Below are 27088 nucleotides of genomic sequence, written 5' to 3' on the forward strand. Positions count from 1 at the left end.
TAATGTGACCTATAACATTTACAATTCAACTATAAAAAACAAACAAATCTGTGAGTAAAAACACAAAAATAAAAATGTAAGCTGGTTGCACAACTGTGCACACACATCAAAACTAATGCACATTTTGATTTAATCACAGCATTCAGTATTAGTCTGCATGGCACACCTTGACATGGCCGTATTTGTCCGCTTGTCATTGCAAGGGCATTTCTTGTGCACAGCCCTTCACATTGCCCCACACATTTTCCTTTAGGATTTAGATTTGGACTCTGGATGGGATGTCCAAACCTTTAATTTTCTTCTGATTAAGCCAATCTTTTGTTGATTTGGATGTATGTTTGCGGTCATTGTCATGCTGAAAGGTTAAATTCATCTTCATCTTTCCAGCAGATGCCCAAAGATTTTGGGACAACAGTGACATTGCAAAGAACTGAATGTCCCCACAAAACTGATGAAAAGACAAGATGAAAACTAGTCAGGTAGGCTGCCAAGAGTTCTACAGGTCTACAGCAACACTAAAGGGGCTGCAGGAATTTCCCGAAAGTGCAACCAGAAGTGCTGGTTGTATACTACTTGGAACGACAAACTCCCATATTCTCCATATGTTTGGAGTTTGAGGTAGGGTTGAAAGACGGACTAAAGAAAAACAAAAAAAAACAAAACAAAAAACAATCAAGCACAGCTACAATTTGCAAAAACAAACCTCCCCGAAAAAAATCAAGTTTCCCGAAAGCATGTGGGAAATTTGTGCCAAAAGATATGTTTTGGTGTTGCAACACCAAAAGAACACCATACCTATGGTAAAGCATGGCGGTGGCAGTATCATCCTGTCATTTCAATCATTTTATATTATAAGACCCTAAAAATTTATAAAGAAATACCAATTAGTTCTGGAACCTCTCAGACGTAAACTATATTCAATTGTGCAGGTTAGAGGTCACATTAAAGGTGGGAAAAGTTTTGAAATCATCTATTACGGTCACATAAAACTGTTATTTTAACATTTTTACACTTACTATCCACTGCATATATGTGACAAAATGCATTTATTATGCAAACATATGTAACTGAAACAAACTTTTGAAACACATTTCTTCATTTGTCCTTTTATTTTTATTTCAGTGAAAATTATCTCATGTTAACATTGCTAGTAGCACATTTACGTCAAATTCCAAATTGGGACTCTACACCAGGTTCATCAAATGCGATCCCTGCACTGGGAAGCACATGGTGGTTTTTGTAAGAAGTACAAGAAAACAATAAAATAGAATTTTTCTAGCCCTGAGTCTTGGTACAGTCATACGGTTTCCACCACTGTGCAAACTGTAACACTTTCTTCCTCTGGTCATCAAAATTTTCTTTAATCATCTTTCTCCAACGCCGAGGCTCCAAGTCTAGCATGCCTCCTACAACTTCCTGTAATAGAAGAAAGAGAGGTCACTCGTACTGAAATGTTACCGTATTGTAACCAGAAAAAAAACCGAAAGAAAAAAGCCCAAGGAGATGCATGGCGTATAAGAGTCTTAAAACACCCGCTGACCTTGCCAAAGTAATGAGGGAACTTCTGTTCATTTTCAATGACATGAGCAAAGCCCCCCTGGAGTCCAAAGTCTACGGCAAAGTATGGCAGACTCCGAGGAACCTGGGAGGGCAATAAAATAAAAATAAAAATTACCATTTCAAAAGGAACACAGAGGAGCAGAAGAAGAAAGGTGAAAGAAAAGTTGCATAGAAAACAACGCAAGGCAGAGGGCAGAACAAAAACAGAGAGAAATACTAAGTAACCAGATTAAGAATGAATGAACTGCACAGAGTAAAAATTAACCTACAGCTTGCCGAATGCTTTTCGAAGAGAGGTCGACAACCTTCTTGTTCATGGCCCATTCCTCATCACACTCCATGATAGCTTTCTAAGAGGACACAGATTGTTTTTTAAAAACCACAATAGAAAGGCTATTTAAACCCCAACGCAACCAATACATTCAATTAGACTGATGAGAGATAGGAGGTCCACACACCTTAAAATAGATAGGTGCCATATCTCCCAGCTCTTTGGGTAGTGGGATACACTCTAACACCATGTGCTGTCTCCTGCGGGGGTTCATGTGCGTTTCCATGAACACACAGTCCAGCTCCTGGGCCTCGAACATCCGCACCAAAGTACGTCGGAACAGCTGAGGGCAGTAAAGTGGCACAGAGGTGAGCTCAGTTACACTTTATAGCAGCAATTTGGCTCCAATGATTTCTGCCACTGTTCTATAAATGCAGATAAAAGTTGTCCCTGTAGCCTGGAGCAACAGTATTCTGAGCACTGATGGGCTAACCTGCATTTCTGACCATATATCCTCATCCATGCCGGTGGCAGAGCAGTGATGCTGGAGTGGACAGATGAGACAGTGGCCCTCTGTCATCGACACTCCTGCTGGCAGGCTTAGGTACACCTGAGAACAAGATCACAACACACAGACACAGATGAAATTTAGCAAAGCATGCATAAATTGAATAATTCAGTGAAGTTTAAACCTTCTCGACATTCCAAAAGTAATCACAGCCCACCTTTATCATCCTATTTCCAATTATACCTTGATGGACAACTCGAGCGACTGAGGATCTAAGTATGCCAGCACAGATTCCTTTTACCTGTCCCATAACAGCCTGCATTAACCAGTGCTTACCTTGCTCCCTATCGCCACTATAAGGTGTTTCTGGAGCTCTTTGCTGCTGAAACAGTGCTGGCATTTCTCCATGGAGGCAGCCAGCCTCCTACTCTCCCCGATGGCTCTGTTCCTCATCCTCTCCTCCTCCCTCCCCTCACCCTCCCGCTGCGCTGCGCTCGACACAAACATGTCGTCCAGCGTGTAGTTGTCGCCGTCCGTCTTCCCCATCATCTAGAGATTAGAGGAGAGCGATAAAGAGACAGAGACGGTGAGGGGGGCGTCTCTATACATTTTCTCTCATGTCTGATGTTGTTTTTTGTGTATTTTGCAGTTTGAAATTCCTGTTTCAGACTTTCAAACAAAAAGAGAAAACATACATTTTTAAAAACAGTAAAGCGATAGAAACTGTCATTATTTATTAATTAAGTCATTGCTGTAGTGTCAACTAAATGCACGCAGGTGTCAACTCTCTGTGCATTAACAGTATTCGTCAGGACGCTGACTCTAGTGTTTCTACGTCTGAGTCTTGTCACCATGGTGATCCAGCAACAGGTTGGAATCTGTGTGTATTTGAGAGAGCGAGAGTCAAGCGTCGCTCAAGTGTGTGTGTACATGATTCGCTGTGTAGGAGTGAGTGTGTGAGAGTGAAAATTGGATTAGTTTTAGTGTGGGTGGGAATGCGTGTGTGTGTGTGTGTGTGTGTGTGTGTGTGTGTGTGTGTGTGTGTGTGTGTGTGTAGGAGTGAGTGTGAGGGCATAGAAGTGTGCAAAAGCACATACCGCATTAAGCCAAGAGCAGACAGTTTTATTTTATTGCACACATGCCATCACGAGCACTCTCACACAGACTAATTAGGCATTATACGATAGCAATAAATCAACCAAACCATGCTGTCAGTCCTCACTATCACCGCTAATGTTTTATTTATGGATACATTCCTGATGCAATTTAAATTATACATCGTGAACACAGCACGCTGCTGTAGCCACAAGACACCGACATACCTGATATTTGACCATAACGTTTCCAGAAAAATGTTAAAATGCTCGGTGACGGTAAAGAAAACTACGTTGTGTTCTGGATAAAACAGCATTAGAGCCACACAAAGCTGCATTTCTTTTGTTTTTGGATACCCATGGACTGGAGTCACTGTTTACATTATGAAATATGTGATTATTGAAAATAAATAAATAAACTAGCATGCCATTTTTTTGTGTGGGAATGTTAATAAATGTAATTTTTTTCACATACAAGATAAAACAATTAGTCATTTGTTGCATCCATGAAGGACGTTATGTTTTGGTGGCATTTGTGTGTGTGTGTCATTCTTTCTGTCTGCAAGCACGATAGCATGAAAAGTTTTAACTGAACTGTGGAGGAGTAGAGTGAATTCATGTTAACAATCCTTTAAAATTTGCCTTTCATCCATCAACGTCTTCAAGGTCAACTTAATGATTTCTTGGTCAAAAATGGACAAAAAGCCTTAAAACTTATAAATATGAAGTGTGGTTTGCATTGTCAACAGTATAGAAAGTACCAAATAAAGATTTCCAATGTTTCACATTTGACCTCTGACCTCTCCTTCAAGTTCAACAAATTGATCTGAAGCTCAAAGTGATAATAATGCTATACACAGTGCTATTTAAAACTGTGTTTTGTTCTGCCATTGTTTGTACTGACAACACATTGACATATAGAGAATGATATATGCGGATGTTAAATATTAAATTACTTTGACTCTGACCTTATTTGACCTTGAAGAAGAGGTCAAACTTTCATAAAATATCTTTGATCTTTAAAACTGTGCTTAAAATTCAGGTGTCTTTGTTTGTATTGGCAACACTCAGGAAATAATACGGGTACTAAAAATCACATTATAGTTTGCATCCAGACATCAGGTCACATTTGACCTCTGATTTCACTTTTAAATTTCACATCTGCTTTTCGTTTAAGCTGATCCCAAAATGTGTTATTTTTACTGCACTACAAACATCCTAAATTATGCTTAAAAAGAATAAAGACAACAAAATGAATGTATACAAAATATAATACAATTCTCTTAAAAGTTGATGCTTCAAAAGAGGACAATAGGATGATCCAAACACAGTTATCTGATTTGAGCGAATTTGTGACTTGCTTAATTTTTTTTTTTTCCAATTAACAAAATCAGGAAAAACTATCTACCTCAAGACACCCGATCAAAGATATCAGGACCACAACAAAGGCCTCTCAAAGGTAAATTCAGGGTTATTTTGATGGCACTGTGGTCAGCAGCTGTTCAGTAGTTGGGGAGATATCGTGCTCTGGACCAAACAGTTGGCTGAACAGACACGCAGCCAGATGGGCCGCCTGAGATGACCATTTCAGCCATACCATCTGCATACAAAAACCCACATTTACAAACAAGCACCTATGCTTTTTGGAAAATGTAACCAACACGTTTGAAGTCATACGACTGGCTTGGTGAGAGTCGGAGGGATAAGAGAGGAAGACGGAGAAGAGTTAAAAAACTGAGAAAAACACGGACAAGCGGATAAAAGGCTTTAGACGGATAATTATAGATAAAGCAGAAAAGATAAGAAGGAAGGGCCGAAGAGGGAAGCAGAGTGCGATATCAAGAGAGAATAGAGAATCGAGAGTTTGTCTCTCTCTTTGTAGATCATCAATCTATAGCTGTGATTAGTAGTATTTATAGAAGCCCTGCCATGGTAACTGTACATGTATTTTTAGTGTCACTCTTTGCAGGTGCAGAACATGTGTGTGAGATTTTAGACACACATATGTGTAGTGAATATATAAGTGAGGCTGAGTGAGTGAGACAGCAAGAGAACGTAAACGAGTAAGAAAGGCAGAGACGAGGAAAAATGTGGACAGAGCTTAAGTGTGTGTGGGGTTTTTTTTTTAATTTCCATAGCAACTCCTCCATCCTTTTGTTTATTAACGCTTTGCTCGCTCTCTCTCTCACACACACACACACACACACACACACACACACACACACACACACACACACACACACACACACACACACACACACACACACTCTATGACTTCTGCACAGGTTCTTGTCATTTTCCAACCTGCACCAAGAGAAGAAGCAAACAGCTAAAAAAAATGAGAAGGAGGAAAGAGGAAAATGTGTCTTGGCTCATGATAAAGTACGGGCTGTAAAGCTGCTGATAGACTGACACACGCACCGCAACCTGTCAGAACTCATCTTCTGCTGTGTGTCTATTTCAACCACACAGTGGCTGAGAGAGTCTCACAGAGACAGCTAGTAGTGGAGGGAAACCGATAATGACATCGAACCAAACAGTGATGTGACGGTGCAAATTTTAAATGCTGCCGTTTTCCTCAGAGAAGTGTGACAGAAAAAAAGGGGGGTAATCTTTCACATTAACATGCATACATAGTTTGTTTTGCCATATTTTGTGTCCACTATCTTCAAGTTTGTGTGTTGCTGATCTTACCTGCTGCCAGGGACATAAGCTGACCAAAATCAATATGCCCTGCATTTGTCAAGGTTCATTGATTGCTTACATTTTTTCAGTGTATGAACCCAGTCTGAAATGGGAGAAGAACAAAACCCATCCCTGACAGCATGTATGAACTCAAAGAACTCAGACTCAAAGAAGCAGCTTTCGACTACTCCTTTTATTTCCAAAGGGAGTAGCCAGAGCAGTCGGACTGGCACAGATTTTACAGCAGATTCACCTCCTGATGCAAACCTGCCATTTATCCAGGTTTGAGACCAGCTCTGGCAGCACACTGCCTTGTGACCCCCGATGGGTTTGTATCTGCTCCTTAACTTAACTCGAACCAGAGATCTTTTCCATGTATCCACTACAATGTGACTCAAGACCAGCTCCCAAGACTGAAACCGGCTTTTGTTTGTTTGGATCCACTATGTCCTTAATTAATATAAAAACCTACTTTTGCCTCCTCTATTTCTGTTTCCTAGATAAAATATAAAATAATATAGTGGCAGGGATACAGCACACTGCTTAGCTGTTGTTTCAGGACTGTGGACAGGAGCCCTGTTTGTTCACAAACATGAGGAAATTTAAATTCAAAACAAAACAAAGAAAAGGTCTGTGTAAACGATGCTCCTCATTGGTCCTTCAGAGATAAAACCTGGTTGAGTTTTTAATTTATTTTCTTAATTAACTAATTTTTTGCTGTCCTGAGTAACAAAGCAAATACAATGTCGAGAAGACACTGACATGAAAATTACGCACTGCAGAACAAAGCTCCAATGTGAAAGTTTCCAGTCTTTTGGAGATGCAGTGGCTGCTATTTTTACACTGCACTGCACGTTACCAGATGTGCGCCCTGATCAGTTGATACTAAATGTAATCCCACCTCAATCTCCACCTCTTTACCTGTTTGTTGACAGAGAGAGCAAACAGACCATCTCTTTCTGTCTTTCTTTTTTCTTTTTTTAAATGATCCCTTGGTTTGCTGTTTAGTTCACTTTAATATTAAAAATAACCTACAATAGGTGTTATAGCTTTCTTTTTTTTGGTTGGGTGATGCCAAACCTGCTACATCTGGTCTGAACCAGCCATAAGGAAACCATGTTCCAGCACTGCTTATAACAACACCAGCAAATAAAAGTTACACAGAATTTGCTCTCTCATTTAAAAAAATTTAATCCACCAAGTCCAAGATGAACTTCCTTCAGGTGTGTATATTGTATTACTGTAATCACATTATATTTGGTAAAATGCATTACTGTACTAAATTGTGTCATCACACTACAGTTAAATTGCGCCATTAATGCATTACAAAGGTTCTTGAGTTACCTGCACATTAGGTGAATAGAAAACAAACTTTGCTTTCCTGTGCATCTGCGCTACAATCAGCTGATTTGAGTTTGTAGAAAATGGTGGAAATATACAAGTTCTGAGGAGTGGGGAAATGGACATTACCTTTATTTTTAATTGCGTAGAAGGACAAGAGTGAAACGGTAAAGCGCAATCTGCATCCAGGACAGGAAAAAATTGCATTTACTGCTAACACAACATACGGTCTTTGAAAGCATCTGCACAAACAACATGCTAACACAAAGTTAACAAGGTATCCAGAGCAATGTTAAGCCTGAGTGCATGCCAACCCCATCCTCACAGCCTGAACCTGATCAAACAAAGGCTTTTAGCACTGTAGCCTCCATTTTTCCCTACAAATGGTTCTACAGTACAACAGCAGTAGCGATCGCTTCGAAGTCTCTTTGGGCTGATTTTTAGCTTTTCTTTGTGTTAGTCGGCTTGTGTTCAAACTTAAACACTAAAAAAAGATCTTGTGTTTGCCCTCATTAGAAAAGAGATTATACGATTTATATTTTAAATAAATAAGCATTTCAGAAGTTAAATAAAGATATTGCACAATTATGGTGAAATGTCTTCTTACCTTGGCAGCCATACGAGAGTAAAGGGCATTCTGATCCTGTGCAGAGCTCATCTTCTCCCTTCTCACCATCTCCTTTAGACCGACATTGTCATCATCTTGGAAGTAACGGACACGCTCACCGTCAACATGCGTCTCGATCTGAAACGAGACAGAAAGACAGAAGAATGTCAAAAAGAAGCAAAGAGAGACAAGACTGTGAAGGAAATTTTTTTTTGAAATCACTGGAAATTGGGTGTGATGTTTAAAATAAGCACTCCCAGAAGATTAAAGTCTATTCAAAACATCTGAAATCATATATTTGACAGGAGATGAGAGAGAGTGGACAGAAAAAAAGAAACAGGAAGAATAAAGGAGACTAGACTGCTTTATAAATTTATAATGACCATAAACTGAGGGCTTTGTTTCTTGTATACAAGTTTCAGCTCAGAGGCAGGTGCTTGTTCTCTTTTCACACACGATGAATATCACAAAAAAAAGAAGTCAAATAGCTGGATACAAGCCTCTTATTAGCTCCCCATCTCTCAACACCTCTGCTGCATCAATGCCCAGGACCCTCTCAGTCTTTTATTTTTTTTTCAAGCGTTGGCAAGCTGATACAACAAGTAGATTTATCTAATTTCTTGCATTACATAATTTTTCTTTCCTTACCGGTTTCTTCTTTCGCCGTCCTCCGTGTGGTTCCTGAGGTCCAGATGGGGCATTGACAGGCCAGGCCCGACCTGACTCATCTGTTCTGAACAGCAGGATTTCCCGGTCTTCACTGGTCCCATCTGAGGCCTGAAACAAATCAAGTGGGTAATTTTAAGGTCTATTTAATTCTGTAAATACACAAAACTATATCTGTGCAGGCGCTCAACCTTTAACCGTTCAACAACCACAAACTGTAACAAGAAAGGTAATTTAAAAAAAAAAGTTTTGATGATATTTTAAAAAAGAAAACTGTTTGAAATGTACTAGCAAGGCGACGTTTTCTGTCTCATTTAGGATCACTCAGATCACTGCAAAGGAGGAGGATGGATTTAATGTTTGTGGATCTGTCAGATTTCACAGGCTGTTGAGACAGAAGAATACATACAAGGTCTTAAATAATCAGGCCCCATCTTATCTTAATGACCTTGTAGTACCATATCACCCTATTAGAGCACTTCGCTCTCGCTCTGCAGGCTTACTTGTTGTTCCTAGAGTATTTAAAAGTAGAATGGGAGGGAGAGCCTTCAGTTTTCAGGCCCCTCTTCTGTGGAACCAGCTTCCAGTTTGGATTCAGGAGACAGACACTATCTCTACTTTCAAGGTTAGGCTTAAAACTTTCCTTTTTGCTAAAGCATATAGTTAGGGCTGGACCAGGTGACCCTGAATCCTCCCTTAGTTATGCTGCAATAGACGTAGGCTGCCGGGGATTCCCATGATGCATTGAGTTTTTCCTTTCCAGTCACCTTCTCACTCACTATGTGTTAATAGACCTCTCTGCATCGAATCATATCTGTTATTAATCTCTGTCTCTCTTCCACAGCATGTCTTTCATCCTGTTTTCCTTCTTTCACCCCAACCGGTCGCAGCAGATGGCCGCCCCTCCCTGAGCCTGGTTCTGCCGGAGGTTTCTTCCTGTTAAAAGGGAGTTTTTCCTTCCCACTGTCGCCAAAGTGCTTGCTCATAGGGGGTCATATGATATGATTGTTGGGTTTTTCTCTTTTTCTCTGTATTTATTATTGTGCTATCTACTGTACAATATAAAGCGCCTTGAGGCGACTTTTGTTGTGATTTGGCGCTATATAAATAAAATTGAATTGAATTGAATTGAATTGAAGAAGCAGCCGAGTTTCAACTAATAATCTGGGCTCCTTCAGAATAAAAAATACATCTTACTTGCAGTGAAATTTTAAATGGCTTGAAAGGGCTGGACTTAAGCTTTCATATCATTCTGAATAAAACACAGGACTAACATCTCCATATTTTACGTATACTCTCCTAATCTTTACTTTGGTGAGAGTTATCAGTTTGATTCGATCAATCCAGAAGGAAAGACGTGTGTAACTGCAGTTTAATTAAAGTTTTAAAGTTTTGACAGGCAGACGGGAAAGAAGAACAAAGAAGATGAGAGGACGCCACATGAAAATGAAAATTGGGTGGTCAGGGTGGGGATACATGGCGATATTGTATCATTTTATCAACAGAGGCACACAAAATACAGATACTTTATTAAATACATTCAAATACTCTGGGACTACTATGAACAACAGGGCTGGTCTCATGCACGCAAATCCTGCAGTAACGTTAGATGAGCAAACTTACATCTCAACAAAAAAACCATCCAACACTGAACGCACCAAGCTTGACAAAGCTACTTCCTATTTCAGAGCATCCAAAGCCTCAGTCACGTGGGTCAAAATAAGACAGCATCTTCTTTGCATCTACCGATTGCAACATGTTCTGACAAAAGCTTCTTTTTGACTAGTACCTACTCAGCTTGGCTCTACTCGGTTTTTAGGATTTTCTGATCAGAAACAGGTTGTTAGCTTGAACCCATTCAATCACGTATCACACCGATCGCAGAATGACTGTCTTAAAGCAACATTTATGGCAGGTTTCAGTCACAGTGTTGGTAGAGCTGGGCGATATAAGATTTTTTCATATCACGATATGTTTTTTTCATTTCAGGCGATAACGATATATGTCACAATATAAGCCAAATTATAACGGCGCTGGCATGGCTGGCAGCCTTAACCCAATTTCCCTTGGGATGAATAAAGTATAATCAATCAAATAACTATATTTGTAAGATTTAAATGTGCCGTTGCTCACGAGTAAAATGTGAAATAATCTGCAGCTTGTTTTGATTTAAATATTTATTTCCCATAATAAGTTTAACAGGGTAGATGTACTTAAGGAACATGAGACTTCAGTTTCAGATAAATAAAAGGCAAATATTGCAAACTACACAAAAGGCAGCCGCTAAAGTGTTTAAGTTTCAAAATAGAACAAACAAAACAGACTACTAAATTGTCAATTCCACTTAGAAACAAAATTTTAATTCTAAAAATAAATCTTAGTTCGTTTTACAGAAGAACAGACAAAACTGACTGACTTTTGTCAATATCAAATAATAAACTGAGAACTAAAAGGAAATTCTCAATCTCTCCTTGTTGTATAGCTTAGCTTTTCAAACAGTTTTAACAGTGACTTTAGTCTGACAAAAGCCGAATGACGAAATTAGCGCTTTCAGTCAGAGATTGAGCATGCACCGGTTTATTGTATTTCCAAACTTGCTTTCGGCACAATTTACAGTGCGTGCTACTCTGTTTTTTGTCAGACTTGAAATAACCGAAATACCTTCACACTACGGAACTTCTATGGCCCTTCCGTTCAACAAGCTCTCCGGCATTGGAACCAGCATCGTTTTTTTCTTCGGTAACCTTCGCTCACGCTCTCGGTTGATTTTTCTCTAGTCGGCAAACTCATTTCCTTCATTACCTGGGCAGCCCGGCTGCAAAAACAAATACACATGTGCGCCTTGGCACTTGTGCTGTACGTAACAAGTCACGTGACGTGACGCTGCGGCTGTGATTGGTTCGGCTCTGCGCTACTTAATTTGGATTGGCTGTTCTTTTTTTTTTTTTAAGAGGACAAGAGGGATGAGGCCTATCGCAATAGTTTAATTTTTCTATCGAGAAAAAGTTATTTCGCAATACATATCGTTATCGTTTTATCGCCCAGCTCTAAGTGTTGGTATACTTGACGATTTCATTTCAAGAGTAGGATAACTTTATCTTATTGGATTAAAAGATATGACAAAGTTTAACTTTAAGGAGATAATTTCCAGTTGAAAAATGTGATAAATCACAATATCTGTTATTGCAAAACTCAACATCTCACAAAATGTCAAAAATTGCAATAATCTTATATGTGAAGTGAAGTATTGTGTAATATTCTACTGTGGGGTGCCTGGTGATTCCCATTTCTATGGGTCAGAAGACAAAAATCAAAATAATATAAGAGAATATTTCCTCCACGTTAGTCACTATAGTACGGCCTTAAGTCTCCACACATTGCAAAAAAAACACTAAATACAAGCCAGACATTCAACAAGAGTCAAAACACTGAACACTGAAAAGAAGTCAAATGCCTTCTATAACAACACAAACTGGAAGGATCTCAAATGAGTGCAAATCAACACCACTTCATCTTTACAGTGCTGAAGTACCTCTCGGCTGATAAGTGCACTAAAACCTAAGAATTATTACATTTTCCCTGAACCCTTACCGAGTATTTCATTCTAGTCCTTTCATTTGGACAGGGAAGCCTTTCTTGGGGATAAATCTGGCTTAACTTACAAATAACGATCTACAGATTATAGGAATAATCACACTGTTTTTCATGTCTTTATAAAGTTGTTGAGCGTCTGCTCATCTAAGAAATATGCAACCATTTGTCTGGGTATCCAGCTGCGTGTGAAGCCAGAAAAGACATTAGTAAGACAGTAAGTAGAGAAGAAGCAGTGCCCTGACGTTAGAGGACTGTGAATTGTCTGCGCTATGGACACAGACATGGTAGCACATGCATCCGGCCCCTTTCACTTGGCTCCACTGGTGTTCTCTTATTTCAAACATATATACATACATACATCATGCACACTCATCCTGACCTCTGATAGGAGAGTGCGTCAGCACACTACAAGACATTGTGTCTCATTAGCAATCTGGTGAAGCGGCTGAACAGGAGCAGTTTCCAGACAGCACGACGTAAGAGCTGAACAGAAACATGACTTCAAACAAATAAATTCTTTTTACAAGCAGTCCCCCATGACAGCAGAGTTCACTTACATCTGAAGACGTGTGTGTGTGTGTGTGTGTGTGTGTGTGTGTGTGTGTGTGTGTGTGTGTGTGTGTGTGTGTGTGTGTGTGTGTGTGTGTGTGTGTGTTATATACACAGGACGCGTTTAGTCCTGTATATATAAGCCCTTTCACCCTTTCAGATACAGGATGTGTAACAGTGCTGGCCTTATCACTTTTGCTAAAATGCTGGTATTCTATCATTTAGAAACAGGTCACTGCTACATTGTTGTTCTTCATGCTTTCATTTAGATATACTAACAAGTGAGAAAGCCACGGTGAGTGTGCAATATTGGGTGCTGGATATAAATATGTGAGGATGCTGCTAAAAACAGACATCCGGCTCAAAACTTCTCTAAGGAAGTCATTCTGAGCCTCCTTTGCATCTTTCCACAGCTGCATGGCTCATTCCTGCTTCTAACACTTCCTTTAGTTTCTGCAAAGCCTGTCTGCATAGTCTTGCAGATTTCAAAACAAATTTTCTGGATGTTTTTTTTTAGGGGGGTGGGGTGGGGAGGTGGGGGTTCCTCCATTGCCTTGGAGGTCATAATCTTATACATATCTATGCATTAATAGATGTGGATTAGACTTATGTCACACTAAAAGTGATACGTAAATGTTTTTAGGTCTGACCCACTAAGGCCGCTGTCGTAACACAAAAATTGAGTGACTCAGATGTGAAGCTGACATAGTCAGACTTCTGTGATCTGGACAGTTTCTAAAGCTGGGAATAAAGAAATGTACAAAAACACGTTTTCCTTTTTGTGAAAAATAAAAATGTTTTGTTCTCTGTCTTGTTCGACCATCTTTGTGTCATTTAGGAATGCTACATGGCTTTTCGAACGAAAAGCAAACCGCATTGAGAACAACCCTGTAACCAACCGCACAGCTTCATGGTCATCTTGTGTTATTGAGGGGTGTTTTTAATATTCTGTCTCCCTTTTCAATAACTAGTTAGATAAAGTTAGATGGTGACTTTGTAAAATATCTACAGACCTGGTTTGATTTGGCTGCTTCTTGTAGCTTCTTCCTGGCAGCATGTTTCTCCTTGGCTTTATGAGCTGCTTCCAGTTGTGATTTCAGCTTCTCAATGACGGCCTAAATCACACACAGACACACACACAAAAACAGAAATGTATTTATAACACAAAGAACACAATGTTCATATATAACATAAATTTAAAGCTTTAGAGAAAATTTTCCCAAGACAAGAGACTTTGGCCAATCAAAGATCCTTTCAGACATGATCAGGTGAGTATAAACAAGAGAAGGAAGTCCCCACAGTTTAGTAAGTGTACCTAATAAAGTGGGAGGTGAGTGTAGTGCACTGATACCTTCATTAAAGCCAAGTGTGAACTGCACTTATGAAACACAGGTGTGCAAACACAGACACAGACACAGGTGGTTTGGGAATATTGGTTTGATTGCTTTATCATATAGGGAGGTGATTACGGCACACACCAGAAGAAATCCCATAGCACTCTTAGAATCGACACAGGAAAACAGACAGAGGAAGGCTCGAGTGCGCGGATCAATGAATGCTATAAATTAACAGATCCCCTGATGTGCTGTTAAATCCATGCAAAGACGAGAGTTGAAGCAAATGTGCAGAGGAAAGGCAAATCAATATCAACTCTCCCACAAAGCCGAACAACTTAACTCTGGATTTCACAACTAATATGAACTTTAGAGGGTTTTTTTACTTCAACAAATTCTGACTTATTCATGTAGTCATATCCATGTGTGTTTATATGCTGTTGATCATCTGAGACTATTGTACTATACAAGCGATCAATAAACTGAATACTAAATTGCCACAATACCAGAGGATTTTTCAACTCTGTGTCAAAACGGTAGGTTGCATTCAACGACTGGACAATGTTCCGTTATGAATGATGTTTGTAGCATACAGGTAACTAGACTGTGGTATGTCTTTTAGAATAAGTCAGTTCTAAAGGCGTTTCTGTATCCATCGATCCATCTGCTGCCACTAATCCAGGTCCAGGTGTTGGGGCAGCAGTCTAAGAAGTCTCTAAGCTCTAACAGACATCGTTCTCCAGCTGTTCTAGGAAGACATTCCCAGGCCAGCCGTGAGTCACATTCTCCCCAGTGCTTCCCCTCGTTCTGCCCCAGGGCCTCTCCCAGTTGGACTGAAACACCTCATCTAGGTGGTGTCCACCTCAACTGGGTCCTTTTGATGTGAAGGAGTAACAGGTCTCGTCTTGGGCCCTCCTGAATGACCGAGCTCCTCATTCTATCTCTAACTGAGAGAAGGGGAAACCCTTCTTTCACCCTTTCCCGGTTGAGAACCACAGCCTCAGGCTTGGAGCAATTTCTTTAGTGCAGTTCAACATATTTTGCTGCTTTGGAGGAAATTAATGCCCGAGTTAAAACAGGCTGACAGAAGGTCAGCAGTAATAAATAACTGCCTCACCGTATTGCCCATGATCTCTGCCTTTATTAGCTTGGACCCTAGTTTGTTCAGCTCCTCCTCTGACAACAGTGGAACCTCTTCCTCCTCCTCTTCTTCTTCCTCGCTTTCGCTCTCAGCCCTAGGTAAACACACAGAGGAGAGACTGAAGGGTGCACTAAAACAAAGAGGTAAAAAGGAAAATTTAAAACATGTCACCAATTTACTAAATTCCAAATTCATAACTCTAAATAGAAACCTGCAAAATTAAATTGTCCATTAAGTTTAAAAAATAAAAATTCACTTGAACTGTTTTCCTCTTTTCCTTCAGACTTTTCCGTACTCTGCCTTCCAAACAGCTGCTTTCAAAGACACAATGATGTCACCCTGATAAGAGACTTTATCTTCTAATTGGAAACTTATTTGTGAAGGTTTTAATTTTAACCATTTAGTTGTTTGCTTCTGTGTTTATGTGTTATGAATCATTTGAGTCTTTGAGCCCTCCAGAGATCATTACATCCTTGCCTTGAAGGATTAGCTCTGCAGCCTGGGAAGCGTCGTTCTAGGCTATTACACTTCTCACAGCATCATTTCATGCTGCTGCCACACTGTAGACTCATTTCATGCTGCAGGGGTTCTGAGTGCCGTTTTACCCAAACAACTCAGCTTAATGAGGCAAAACAGAACAACTGCGAAGCCTTTACATAGCACTGATACTCCAACATCTGGCCTACAACAAAGGACCGTGTTGGACTTCAAGTTACTGCAGTTATTTTTAAATTCTTCATAATGTGTGTCTCACAAATTGCAAAATAAATTAAACATTTCGGTGTTAGAAACGCAAGGTTATGCTGCAAACCCTGTTCTAAAAAGGTTTTGTCTGAGATTAGTATGAAATACAGAGGCAAATAAGAGAGACGGAAATTCATTTTTTTAAAAAGAACACCAGGGAAAAAGACTTGCTAATTCCATGGTGGAATTAGCTACACTGCATCAGTCTGACTACTGGGAAACGCTGTGTGAAGGAGCTGATAACAAATGCTTTCACAAAGTGACTGATGTCCGACACCAGAAACATGGAGCAAACAGCACTGTGGCAGAAACTCCGCTGCAGGGGCCATTTACAGTTTTAGATACAGCAAAAAAACAAACAAACAAAAAAACAGCATAGATAAAATACAACTGGCTAAACTTAGAGCTTATTTCCATCTGTCTGTTTATATGCAACAGTGGTTAAGATATTATTAGGTAAGCTAGCTTGTAGGAGAGAAAAATATGAGAATGTTTATAAATCAGTTATTATGCTTATTGCAGCTTTATGCAGTTTAACATCATAGAAAGTTTTGGTTTTTAGGCATTAAAATAATTTTTAAAAAAAAGCTTTAAACCTTGGTGGTGCAGCAGGTTGAGGAGCAGTTACAGTTTTCTCAGCATCTCTCTTGTTCTCTTGTTGTGGTTTATCAGAGGTGTCAGATTCACAGGCAGGACTGCTGCTCTTCTTCCAGGCTGGAGCTCTGCTGGAGTCTTCATCATCAGAGCTGGGTTTCAGGAACCCTCTGGATGGTCGTGCAGGAGGAGGAAGACGCTGAGGAGCTGGAGAGGAAGGAACTAAAGATTAGGGACGTGCACAAATAGTTGACAAGATGACTAATCATCTCTTCTGTCACTAGTCGGTACCAAATGTACCAGTCGCAGACTAATTGCAATCATTGTAATTGATGCCCAATGACGGTAAATAGTAGTGTCCTAAATGTTATGTAGCCATGTGCCGCCAGATGAAGCATCATTGCTGAGAAACTGACATTTTTATTTACATTATTATTGTTAATTTTTAAAGGCGAAAGAATGAGATCACAGATACAAGTGTGGAAAATGAGCTTTCGTCGAAGGGTGGATGGACTTTAGCATAGGAGTTCACTCATTCAGGAGGGAGGTTTAGAGTGGAGCTGCTGCTTATCCACATTAAGAGGAGCAACGTTAAGGTGTTTTGGTGTTTTCTCGCACAGTCACACAGGATTAAAAATAAGACGGCCACCTCCTTCTGACTAAGGAGGAAATAAAAGGGAAAAAAACAACCAAAAAACAAAAATTGATTACCCAGTGATTGCATCGTCAAGTGACCGATCGCAAGCAGTTATAATGGCCAAGTGGTCACTCAGAGGCAGCACCCTCAGCCTCTGGCGATCACTTTTGATTGTATAGGTTGCCTGGTGGGAGGAAACCTGCCTCCGAAATAATCGCGGTCCGACTCAGACTGACTGCAATCACTCTCAGCGAAGGTCTGCAGATCTGCAATACGTCTCTTTGCAATAGGTGACTTGACTCAAATGGGTGCCAACTGTATGACTCTGGTTATACTCCCATATTTATATGGGACTTATAATCCATATTTATATACCATATATGCCATTTTGTGGTTAAATGTGATTCTACAGCAACTACATCAGTATTTGTGGAGGAATTTCTGAATTTCTAATTCAAATCTATGAGGTTCTGGCTGGACTCTGAATGTGAATTTCTGTTTGTAGATGTCAACAGATTTGCATTTTTTTTCACCGTCTACCTTGTAAACTGACAGCAGACTGTCTTATCACAGTTTTAACACCATCTCGATGCACTAAAGTTGCTTTGTAAACATCAGCTGACTGCGAGTGGTCGCAGACATGTTCACCGTCTTCAAAGCAAAGTGAATAAGATCACAAATTAATAGAGCATGGTCACAATTCTTATGGCCATGTCATGATCTCCAATTGCTGTTTTTGCTATAATGACTGTAGCATTATGTACCAAATGTTCCCTAAATGGGATTAATATATTGATGCTTCTTTGCACATATAAGAAAAGGTCTTGACACAAACTCACTTTCACCACTGTCATCATCTTCTGAGGGTTTGAGGAAGCGGCCTTGCAATGATCCAAGCGCGAGGGAGCGTTGATTCCAGCTTTGCCCAGAAGATGATGCTGCTGCATCGGTCCTATCTTTTTCTCTTTCTCCATCCCTACACCTATCCCCATCTTTCTCTCTGCCTCGTCCTCTATCCCTGTCCCTCTCTCCTTCTCTGTCTCTATTCCTGTTTCTGTTTCTTTCTCTATCCTTTTCATTTTCTCTATACCTGTCTCCATCTCGACCTCGCTCCTCCTCTCTTCCTCTATACCCTTCCCTCTCCCCTCCCCTTCCACCGCGGTATCTTTCTCGGCTTTCCGATGACGATTCCTTGTCCTTTTCATTTTTTCTCCACCGATCTCTGTCTTCCCCGTCCTCATCCTTTCTCTTCCACCTCTCCCTGTACTCCTCTTCTCCTTTCCTCCACCCGTCTCTGCTTGTGCCATCTCTTTCTCTTTTCTTCTGGCCATACATAGCTTCTTCAGCCTCAGCAAGTCTCTGCTGAAATTCTTCCATTGACTATAAAAGGACAGAAATACAAAACACCACAAGGCAAATGTTCTCAGTTCAGATCTTCAGATCAGATACCTAAACTTTACTCTGGACCTAAGGCACATAAAACAAAAAGTGGCAGGAAACAATAGAGTGAATGCATAATGTATCTGATGTATAATTTCCAGCAGGCTACTCTGATGTGTAAAGATTTTGCTGGCCTCAGATGCAGGTGACTCTGAAGGTATTTTTACTGCAGTTCAACATGAATCAGGCAAAAGAAAAAAAGCAGCAGCTTTCTGGCTGCCTGACTAAGCTGAAAGTCAACTGCGTTACTATAAAAAACAAGAGCTGCGCTGCTGACAAAGTTTTGACAAAGGAAACAGAAGTCATGCACACAGAAAAACACACACGCTCTATTCACACAATGTTCTGACAGTGAATTTTTTCTGCGCTGATAAATAGATGCACAAACGCTGAAACTGCTGAAAGTGACATAACAAAGGACACCAGCCACTGTGTGTGTGTGATGTCAAACAGCAAAGACACAGATTAATAATAGAACAAGGTGTCTCTTTCCTCCCACAGTAGTGAGGGAATATGTGTGCATAAATCCTCGTCTTCTAAGTGCATTTGCTTTGACAGTTAAGCCTTTCTTACTAAGAAAACGTGAACGTCAGTCGATGTTTTTATGTCCAAATCTCAATTGTTATGCAGCGTCATCATCCGTTACGTGCACATGTATGTGTGCAAATGTGTGAGAGCAGCAAGAGTTAATTCTCACTCCGTATCTCTCAGCCACCACATCACTGAGGCTGCGCTGTTCCCTCTCTGCCTGCTCCTTCATCCTCTGGTAGCTTTTCCTCAGCCAGCTCAGACCACCATCATTCACTACTGGGCCTGCAGGCATAGACAGGGAAAACACATACAGTTAGGTTTTTGAATAACACATTTATTTTAATAAACATATATTTTTTTAATTTTGCCTCTGTATGCCAGAGGCAAAATTAAATCAAACAATCAAGGCTGTGATTTAAGTGCAGGCTCTCTGCTTTAATTCAAAGGGTTTTACAAAATTTTACAAATCGGTTTTGGAGCTGCAGTCATTTTTATACACAGTCCCCACATTTTCAAAGGCTCAGAATCATTAGGACAAATAACTGACAGCAGTTTCACGGCGAGGCTTCTACCCTCTTTATTTCATGGCAAATTACACAGATGAAAGATTTGGAGCTGATGCAAAATGCTACAAAAATGACACAAACAAGCAGCAGCTAAAGGTGACTGCAGTAAAGAACAGGCGGAGCATCTCAAGGGTGGAAACACACGTTTGGTGAAGCCTACGGGGTCTAAACTTCACATGGTCACTGGGTGCAAAGGATTTTCCTCCAAAAATAATCCTGATATTTAAAAGTAAGCTAGTCTGTCCAATTCATTTTAAGCAGTTCAATCATATCTTGATTGTGAATTTTAACATCACTGTGGTGGGGTACAGATGCTAAACTACAAAAAAAGGGTATGTAATTGTTAGTTTTGTTCTACTGTGAATGACTTTGGAAGTGGTGGGGGTCTTTATCAATAGGAAAAGCTGTAAAATATAAATTTCAGTTAAAAGTTACAAACCTATGCACACCTTCACATTTTCTTAAGATGGGCCGATTTGGAGTATTTGCTGGGCTGATTCTAGCCCCCAGGCCTTATGTTTGACAACCCTGTACCAGACATTAACTAGCATTATCTACATTAAACTCTACAGTAGATCCAGGTGACCTTTCACTAGTGGACTTTTTGCACACACCATCATAGAAACAAAAGAAAACAAAAACAAACACCTAATCCCAGGTACAAAGAAAAAAAAATATCCACAAAAAGCAAGTGAACAAAATAAGAAAGCCAGGCTGAGGCGAAAAGAAGAAGAGTAATAGAGAAGAACCCAAGGTCAGGATTAGGGAGGTGGGAAAAGACTAGATAAACACATTTTTCAAATCTATGGGAAGTTAATGTTCCTTCCAACTTCCCAGAGCAATACGACATGACGAATGCACCGACCAAAGCCAAATGTCTCTCTGGTCAAGGTCAGCAATGAGCATTTTATTTCTTTGTGTTTGGGAGCACGCCACTGCTTAAATATCTGCTTCAAAGCTGAAGAGAGGAGAGCAAAAAGCTAAAACTCTGTCGTCCTTAAAGTACGCTGTACAAATATAAGACTGCAGTCTTTTTTCTGTCTCTCTCTTTTAAAAAAGTGTGGAGAAATGAGGTGAACAACATTCCTCAACCACACTAAATTTGAATTAAACATGAATACTCCATGTATTTGTTTTTGTTTCATCCTATTTTGCTTTGCTCTCAATTCAAGTTTACAAGAGGCTATGCGAGCTCTCAAGGGGAGCTTCACTTATGGTATAGAGATAACAGACACGTGCGTACATATCTGAATTTGCTTGTCAGCTTAACGCAGCTCTCTCACTTTCTTTTCCCAAATCCCCGACTCAGAAGCTTTGCTTTTCTCTTCCTTTCCTGTCACACGGCCAATTTTGTTTTCTGTCTACAAACATGCTTTTTTATTATTTTCTTTTTATCTTATTCTACCTTCTTCTGCACGTTCAGAACACCAGCAAAGTCTCTGGCTAATTAAAAAAAAACACTAAAAAAAACCCTCCCAAAAAACAATGCAAACTTACAGAAACTCCCTTGAGTAGGACTGTGGCTCAAAGAAATCAGTCTTTTTCAATGCGGGCAGTTTCAGGGAGAAATATAAATGTGGGGTTGAGAGGGTCACTGTTTGTAATAGTAGGAATGTTCCTCTGAGGCCTCAGATTGTAAGAGTATCCAAATAAAATATCCATCAATTAAAAGGCATGCAGGAAGGGAAGATGTTAAAGCCCCCTCATAGTATTTTACAAATCATTTAGTGCGTTTATTTACAATACTCGAAAACAATATGTACAAGATCTTTCCTAAATCAAGATAGTTGCTTCAAAGGATGAGAATTAAAAATGGAACTCAACTTCCAAGCCAACATGAACAAAGGTCCTTAAAGTACATAAAAAGAGAAGCTGAGAAAACAAAGGAAAAGAGTGTGATATAACCTCAAAGACAACACTACTACTGTCAGTGCGCCCCAGGGTGGCTGTGGCTACAATGTAGCTTGCCATCACCAGTGTGTGAATGTGTGTGTGAATAAGTGGATGACTGAATGTGTAAAGCGCTTTGGGGTCCTTAGGGACTAAGTAAAGCGCTATACAAATACAGGTGATTTACCATTTACTAAGTAGGCCCAGTTCTCTGCTATTTAAAATAAATGTACATTTTTAGGACTTATTTTAAAGCCAACATTTCAAATACCAATTTGAGTGAATGGGCAGTATAGTAAACCATGGATTTGTCAAATGCCTCATTTACTTGAACTGAAGCCCAGCTGAAGGGAGAAGGATGGAAGAGAAAATATGACAATCAAGGTCACATGAGCAAGAGAAGACAGAAAATGGGACAAACAGGTGGAACATCTGGGTAGCACACTATTTTCAGTTTTAGGTTACTCTAAATTATGTACAGTGTATAAGCTGCTCTACACTTCAATCTAAACTAATATAACTAATGGATATTCGTTTTCGCTGATGATAAAGTGAAACAAACAAATACAATTAAGAATCAAATTATATTCTGAGGAGATGAGACAAAAATCCTCAAAGAATAGTTTACATTTCGCAATCATAAAACTTGAAAACTCTCAATAGAGTCTAGTATGTTACCTTTCTTTGCTGCAGAATCAGTCATCTCCTCTGGGGGCAGTCCAGTTCCTCCATCTTTCCAGTATGGGTTTAGCTCTAATTTGTGCAAACCAGCCTAAGAATTACAAACACACACAAAAGAACATCTTATATTAATTTAAATAACCCAACAGGAGCACAAAAACAGTAAGCGGTGACAAACGAACGTCTCACTCACACTGTTTGGGTGAGAGGTTCGACCCAAGCTGCACAGAAACAATTTGGACAGAAACGAGCTCTTTAACTTTATTGACAGCAGTTCATCAAAGCTTCTTCTTACTTGACTGGCATCCTGTTAGGAATCCAAGGACGTGCTGTGCTGAGCAGTTCTCATAATTCGCTGTAGGTTTTCTGTTACACCCTTAAAACAATTCATGTGATATGTACATTAAACTGTAGCTATGCCACGCACCACCAACAGTTAATGCTCAACCTGTGAGAGACTCTGCCGTGAATATTTTGCAGCTATAAAGAAAGCTACGCTCATCACACGACCCAGCTCCCAGTAGTTATGACAAAGCAAGCAAATACCAGAAGGTTAGTTTTAATTTGATGATTCATAAACTGCTCTTCTTGCATCGTATGCTGAAAAGATTATTATGACGCGATGCATTTGGGTAGTGTCACTCTGCAGCCAGAAACTAAGTGGGGGAAAAAAACAACACACACAAACCTGTTCAATGGCCTGAGCCTTGGCTCTCTCTTCCTCTTTCTGACGTTCTTTCTCAGCCCTTCTATCAGCAGTGGATGTAGTCTTCATTGCCAGGAAGTCAAAAGTCATCCATTCGTCTCTCTGCGGGGTGAAAAAAGACAGTGGAGAGTTAAACGAGGAAAAATACACAACTTAACACATAACACGTCTCCTCTCATATACAGCAAACAAAGAAGTGAAAAACTCCAAAAACATTTTCAAATTTGCTACTTTACGGAAGTAATCAATGAGTATGTACGGTTTAAAAGCAAACAAAACTTGTGTGCACATGTAAATGCTTTCATATCTCTATAGACAACATCGCCTCTTATAACGAAAAATGAAAAAGGAAAGGTCATTATCATTCAGGAAACCTGATTCTACAATTAAAAATACCTTGAAAAATTACTTTCTGAGTCTAATAATTATTTAGTAAAAGAAAGACTTCTTGAGGAAGTGACCTGGACATTCTGTGTTGGGCTGACGTCGCTCTCTGAAGGTTTGGACTCACTGGGAACTTGCCAGGCTTTAGTCTGTGTCTGAGGCTGAAGCTCAACCCACTCATCTTCAGAGTCCTGACACAGAGTCAGAGGAAATAAAAGGAAAAGAGAATAAGAGAGAAAATGATAACAAAGAAGGGAAGCAATGAAAAAAAAAATCAATCAAAGAGTGACAAGAGCTGCAGTCTTCTCAATCAATAGCATTGCCACTTGACAGGGATGTCACTCTATAACAAAATAAACAAGCTTTGATCATTCAGAAATGTCAGAATATGAAATCTTCAATTGCAAAGCTCAACGATTGCTCATATATCAGATATCAGCTTTAAATCGAGGATAAATCTTCAGGATTTAACTTGAGGCCACGCTTAAAGGAATCCTGCAGTAAATGACTCAGTAATCTACCTGTGAGCTGTCACTTGAGCCATCTCCTGTTTCTGTCGCCTTCTTCTCTTTCTTGGCCTTCTTCTTCTTCTCTTTTTTCTTTTTTGATTTCTTCTCTTTCTTCTTTTTGCTCTTGACAGAACCTTCCTGCAGCAGATGCAGAGGGAATGATTATTTTCTCTTAACTTCACCTTAAGTTTGTTAGGTAACCATAATTTGTCAAAAATGTCCACAGAATCATTTCTCAATCATAAAAGATATGCACATGTGCTTTTCCCCAGGTTAAAGTTCTCCAATAAAGAACAAACACAGGAATATGTCTCCAACAGTGCTTAACATCCATTTCCAAAATGAAATGAATAAAGAACTAAATAAATACACTATGAAATAATAAATCGTCTAATTAATTAACCAAAATTGAAAATAGATAAATAAATTAATCAATAAATATTTGTATAAAATGTGTCATAATTACACCTTCAATAGAAAATAAATTATTTATCAAATGCATAATAAATCAAATGTACTGATTAATTGTATTTAAAAACATATTTACCTATTTAATTATTTCATGACGTAAACTGCTCCAACACAGAAAAGTACACACAAATCAATTACACAAACCTACTGTAAAACTTAAGAAATGATTATACTGCAAAGATTTCCCCAGTGGACCAGCAGTCATTACTTCAAGGAAATAATAAAAGTTTTATTTAAATGTGTAATATAAGTATTAAATCTGTAATATAAGTCTTAAAAAGCAAACACAGTAAGGATGGTTCGTGCAACTATCTAAAGGCACTGTCTGCACAAGTATAAATGTTCCATCTTACGTCTTCTATCTGCTGCAGCCTCTCGTTGACCTCAGGGAGCATCCAAGTGTCCTCCCCTCTCTGCCTTTTCAGCTCCTTCCTCCTCTGTTCCTTGTCATACTGATGCTTGGCCTGGATGACAAAATGGAAATAAACACCTCAAAATTTTTACTAGCATTTGCATTGTGACATATATTTATTGGACACTTTATTAGGTACATCAGTTCAACTGCTCATTAACACAGATACCTATTAAGCCAATCACATGACAGCAATAGAGCATGAGAATGAGGAAGAAAGATGATTTAAGTGACTTTGAACCTGGTATGATTCTCGGTTCTGTCCAGGTTGGTCTGAATATTTCAGAAACTGCTGATTTACCGGGATTCCCGTGCAACCATCTTTAAGGTTTTCATTGAAAGTTCAAATAAAGAGAAAATATAAAATGAGCAACAGGTCTCTGGGAGAAAAGACCTCGTCAGGGGTCAGAGGTGAGAGGAGAATGACAAGACTGCTGATAAGAAGAGAAAGTCAAATAACCACATGTTACAACCAAGGTATGCAAAAGAGCATTTCTGAAGCCACAACACATTGAACCTTTAGGCTACAGTGGCAGAAGAGCACACTGGGTGTCACTCTAACTAAAAACAAGAAACTGAGGCTGCAGTTCACAAGCTCACCAAAATTGGACATCAGAAGTTTGTAAACTGTTCCCTGATCTGATAGTCTTGATTCTTGCCATAACAGATGAGAATATGGTAAGAATTTGGTGGAAACAACATGGAAGCATAGATCCATCCTGCCTTGTATCACCAGTTCAGGCAGCTGGTGGTTGTGTAATTGTGTGGGGAATATTTTCTTGGCACACTTTGGGCTCCTTCATAACAATTTAGCAATGTTTAAATGCCACAGTTTAACTGCATATCACTGCATGTGTTTTTTATCCCTTTGTGACCACAGTGTGTCCATCTTAAGATGGCTGCTTCCAGCTGGATAAAATACCATGTTACAAATAAAAAAGATTAACACGTTAATGAGTTCACTGTACTCCGATGCCCTCCTCAGCCACCAGATCTCAATTCATGTGTGTTGCTATCATGTCAATATGGACCAAAATCTGAGCAAAGTTTCCAACACCTTGTTTAATCTTAACGACAAAAAATTACGACAGATCTAAAGACAGAAGGGGATCTATACCGGTATTAACCACCTATATCTAAAAGAAAAAGGTCTGGTGAGTATAATACCAGTCCAGGAAGATGCAGAGCTAGCCTGATATGGTGGCCAGAAACCGAAAAGCTGACATTAAAAATTATTAGAATTTGACAGCTCAATATCGAAAAGGCAGTCCCCCAACAGAGACGTGGTTCTCTTTGTTTACACTATTATTACACAGGAGATGAGGGGTGAGGTTGTCAAATATTTAAACATTAAACGGCCTTTCAGTTTATGTTTACATGTGTGACATTGATTAATAATTTCTATTCCACTTTAAACTCAGTATAATAAATCGGGTAGCACTCTTTGCTTTAGCCAGTTCAATTACGTGTGAGCAAAGCAGATAGTGTGGCTCATCTACTGGAAGCATCATCAGGTGCACTCTGTGGGAGTACCTCCATCTGCTAACAGTGTAAACAAAGCTGCACGGCAAAAAGATAACGCCCAATCGACAAACTGTGTATATATGTGATTATAACAACGAGGCCGTCCTAATCTTTAAAACGGGCAGTGTGAGTAGCTGACACTGTGGCATATATCATCTGTTAAACACAGCCACATGTCTGCTATCTGCCTCATTCAGTGTTTGCCTTCGTTCTACGAGCCTGACAGGATCTGCCTGTTCAGATACACAAATGTTATCGGGTTATTGTGAAGATACACAAGTCCTGTTAGCTTTCCAACAGAGAAAGGGGGATCAAAAACGACACAAAGGTGCCGGTTTATATAACAAGTAAGGACAATTCCCTGAAAAGACGCTGCTGTGTCACAAAACCCACACTAAGAGTTAACATGACTGTGGGTGTTAGCCTACTTAGCTTGCTAGCTTTCGTTTGAACAAAACGCGTATGATTTAAACCAAAAATTATGGCAATTAAACAAATTTAGATTTAAACAGAGAGATATTGTTTCGGAAGCTGACATTTCGTACCTTCTCTAGCGCCTCTTGTCGTGCCTGTCGTTTCTTTTCTTTCCTTTCATCGATGCTACTTGCACTCTCAAAACTGAGTCCGTACGTCGCCATAACAGCGCCGT

General features: G+C 39.6%; 1 protein-coding gene across 1 annotated transcript; it reads right to left on the reverse strand.

Moving 5' to 3' along the window:
• cwf19l2 (CWF19 like cell cycle control factor 2) lies at positions 1-27088 on the reverse strand. The gene is made up of 19 exons (XM_063494009.1): positions 26985-27088; positions 24857-24967; positions 24045-24170; positions 23601-23714; positions 23122-23241; positions 22431-22524; positions 19463-19578; positions 18165-18705; positions 16691-16895; positions 15327-15444; positions 13889-13990; positions 8715-8843; positions 8067-8204; positions 2676-2888; positions 2325-2441; positions 2019-2174; positions 1830-1910; positions 1541-1642; positions 1-1416 (listed from the first exon to the last, which is right to left on the reverse strand). The coding sequence occupies exons 1-19, from the start codon at positions 27075-27077 to the stop codon at positions 1276-1278; spliced, it is 2817 nt and encodes a 938-aa protein (XP_063350079.1). The 5' UTR covers positions 27078-27088; the 3' UTR covers positions 1-1275.

Source organism: Pelmatolapia mariae, linkage group LG14 (assembly GCF_036321145.2).
Source record: "Pelmatolapia mariae isolate MD_Pm_ZW linkage group LG14, Pm_UMD_F_2, whole genome shotgun sequence".
NCBI classification, from domain to species: domain Eukaryota; kingdom Metazoa; phylum Chordata; class Actinopteri; order Cichliformes; family Cichlidae; genus Pelmatolapia; species Pelmatolapia mariae.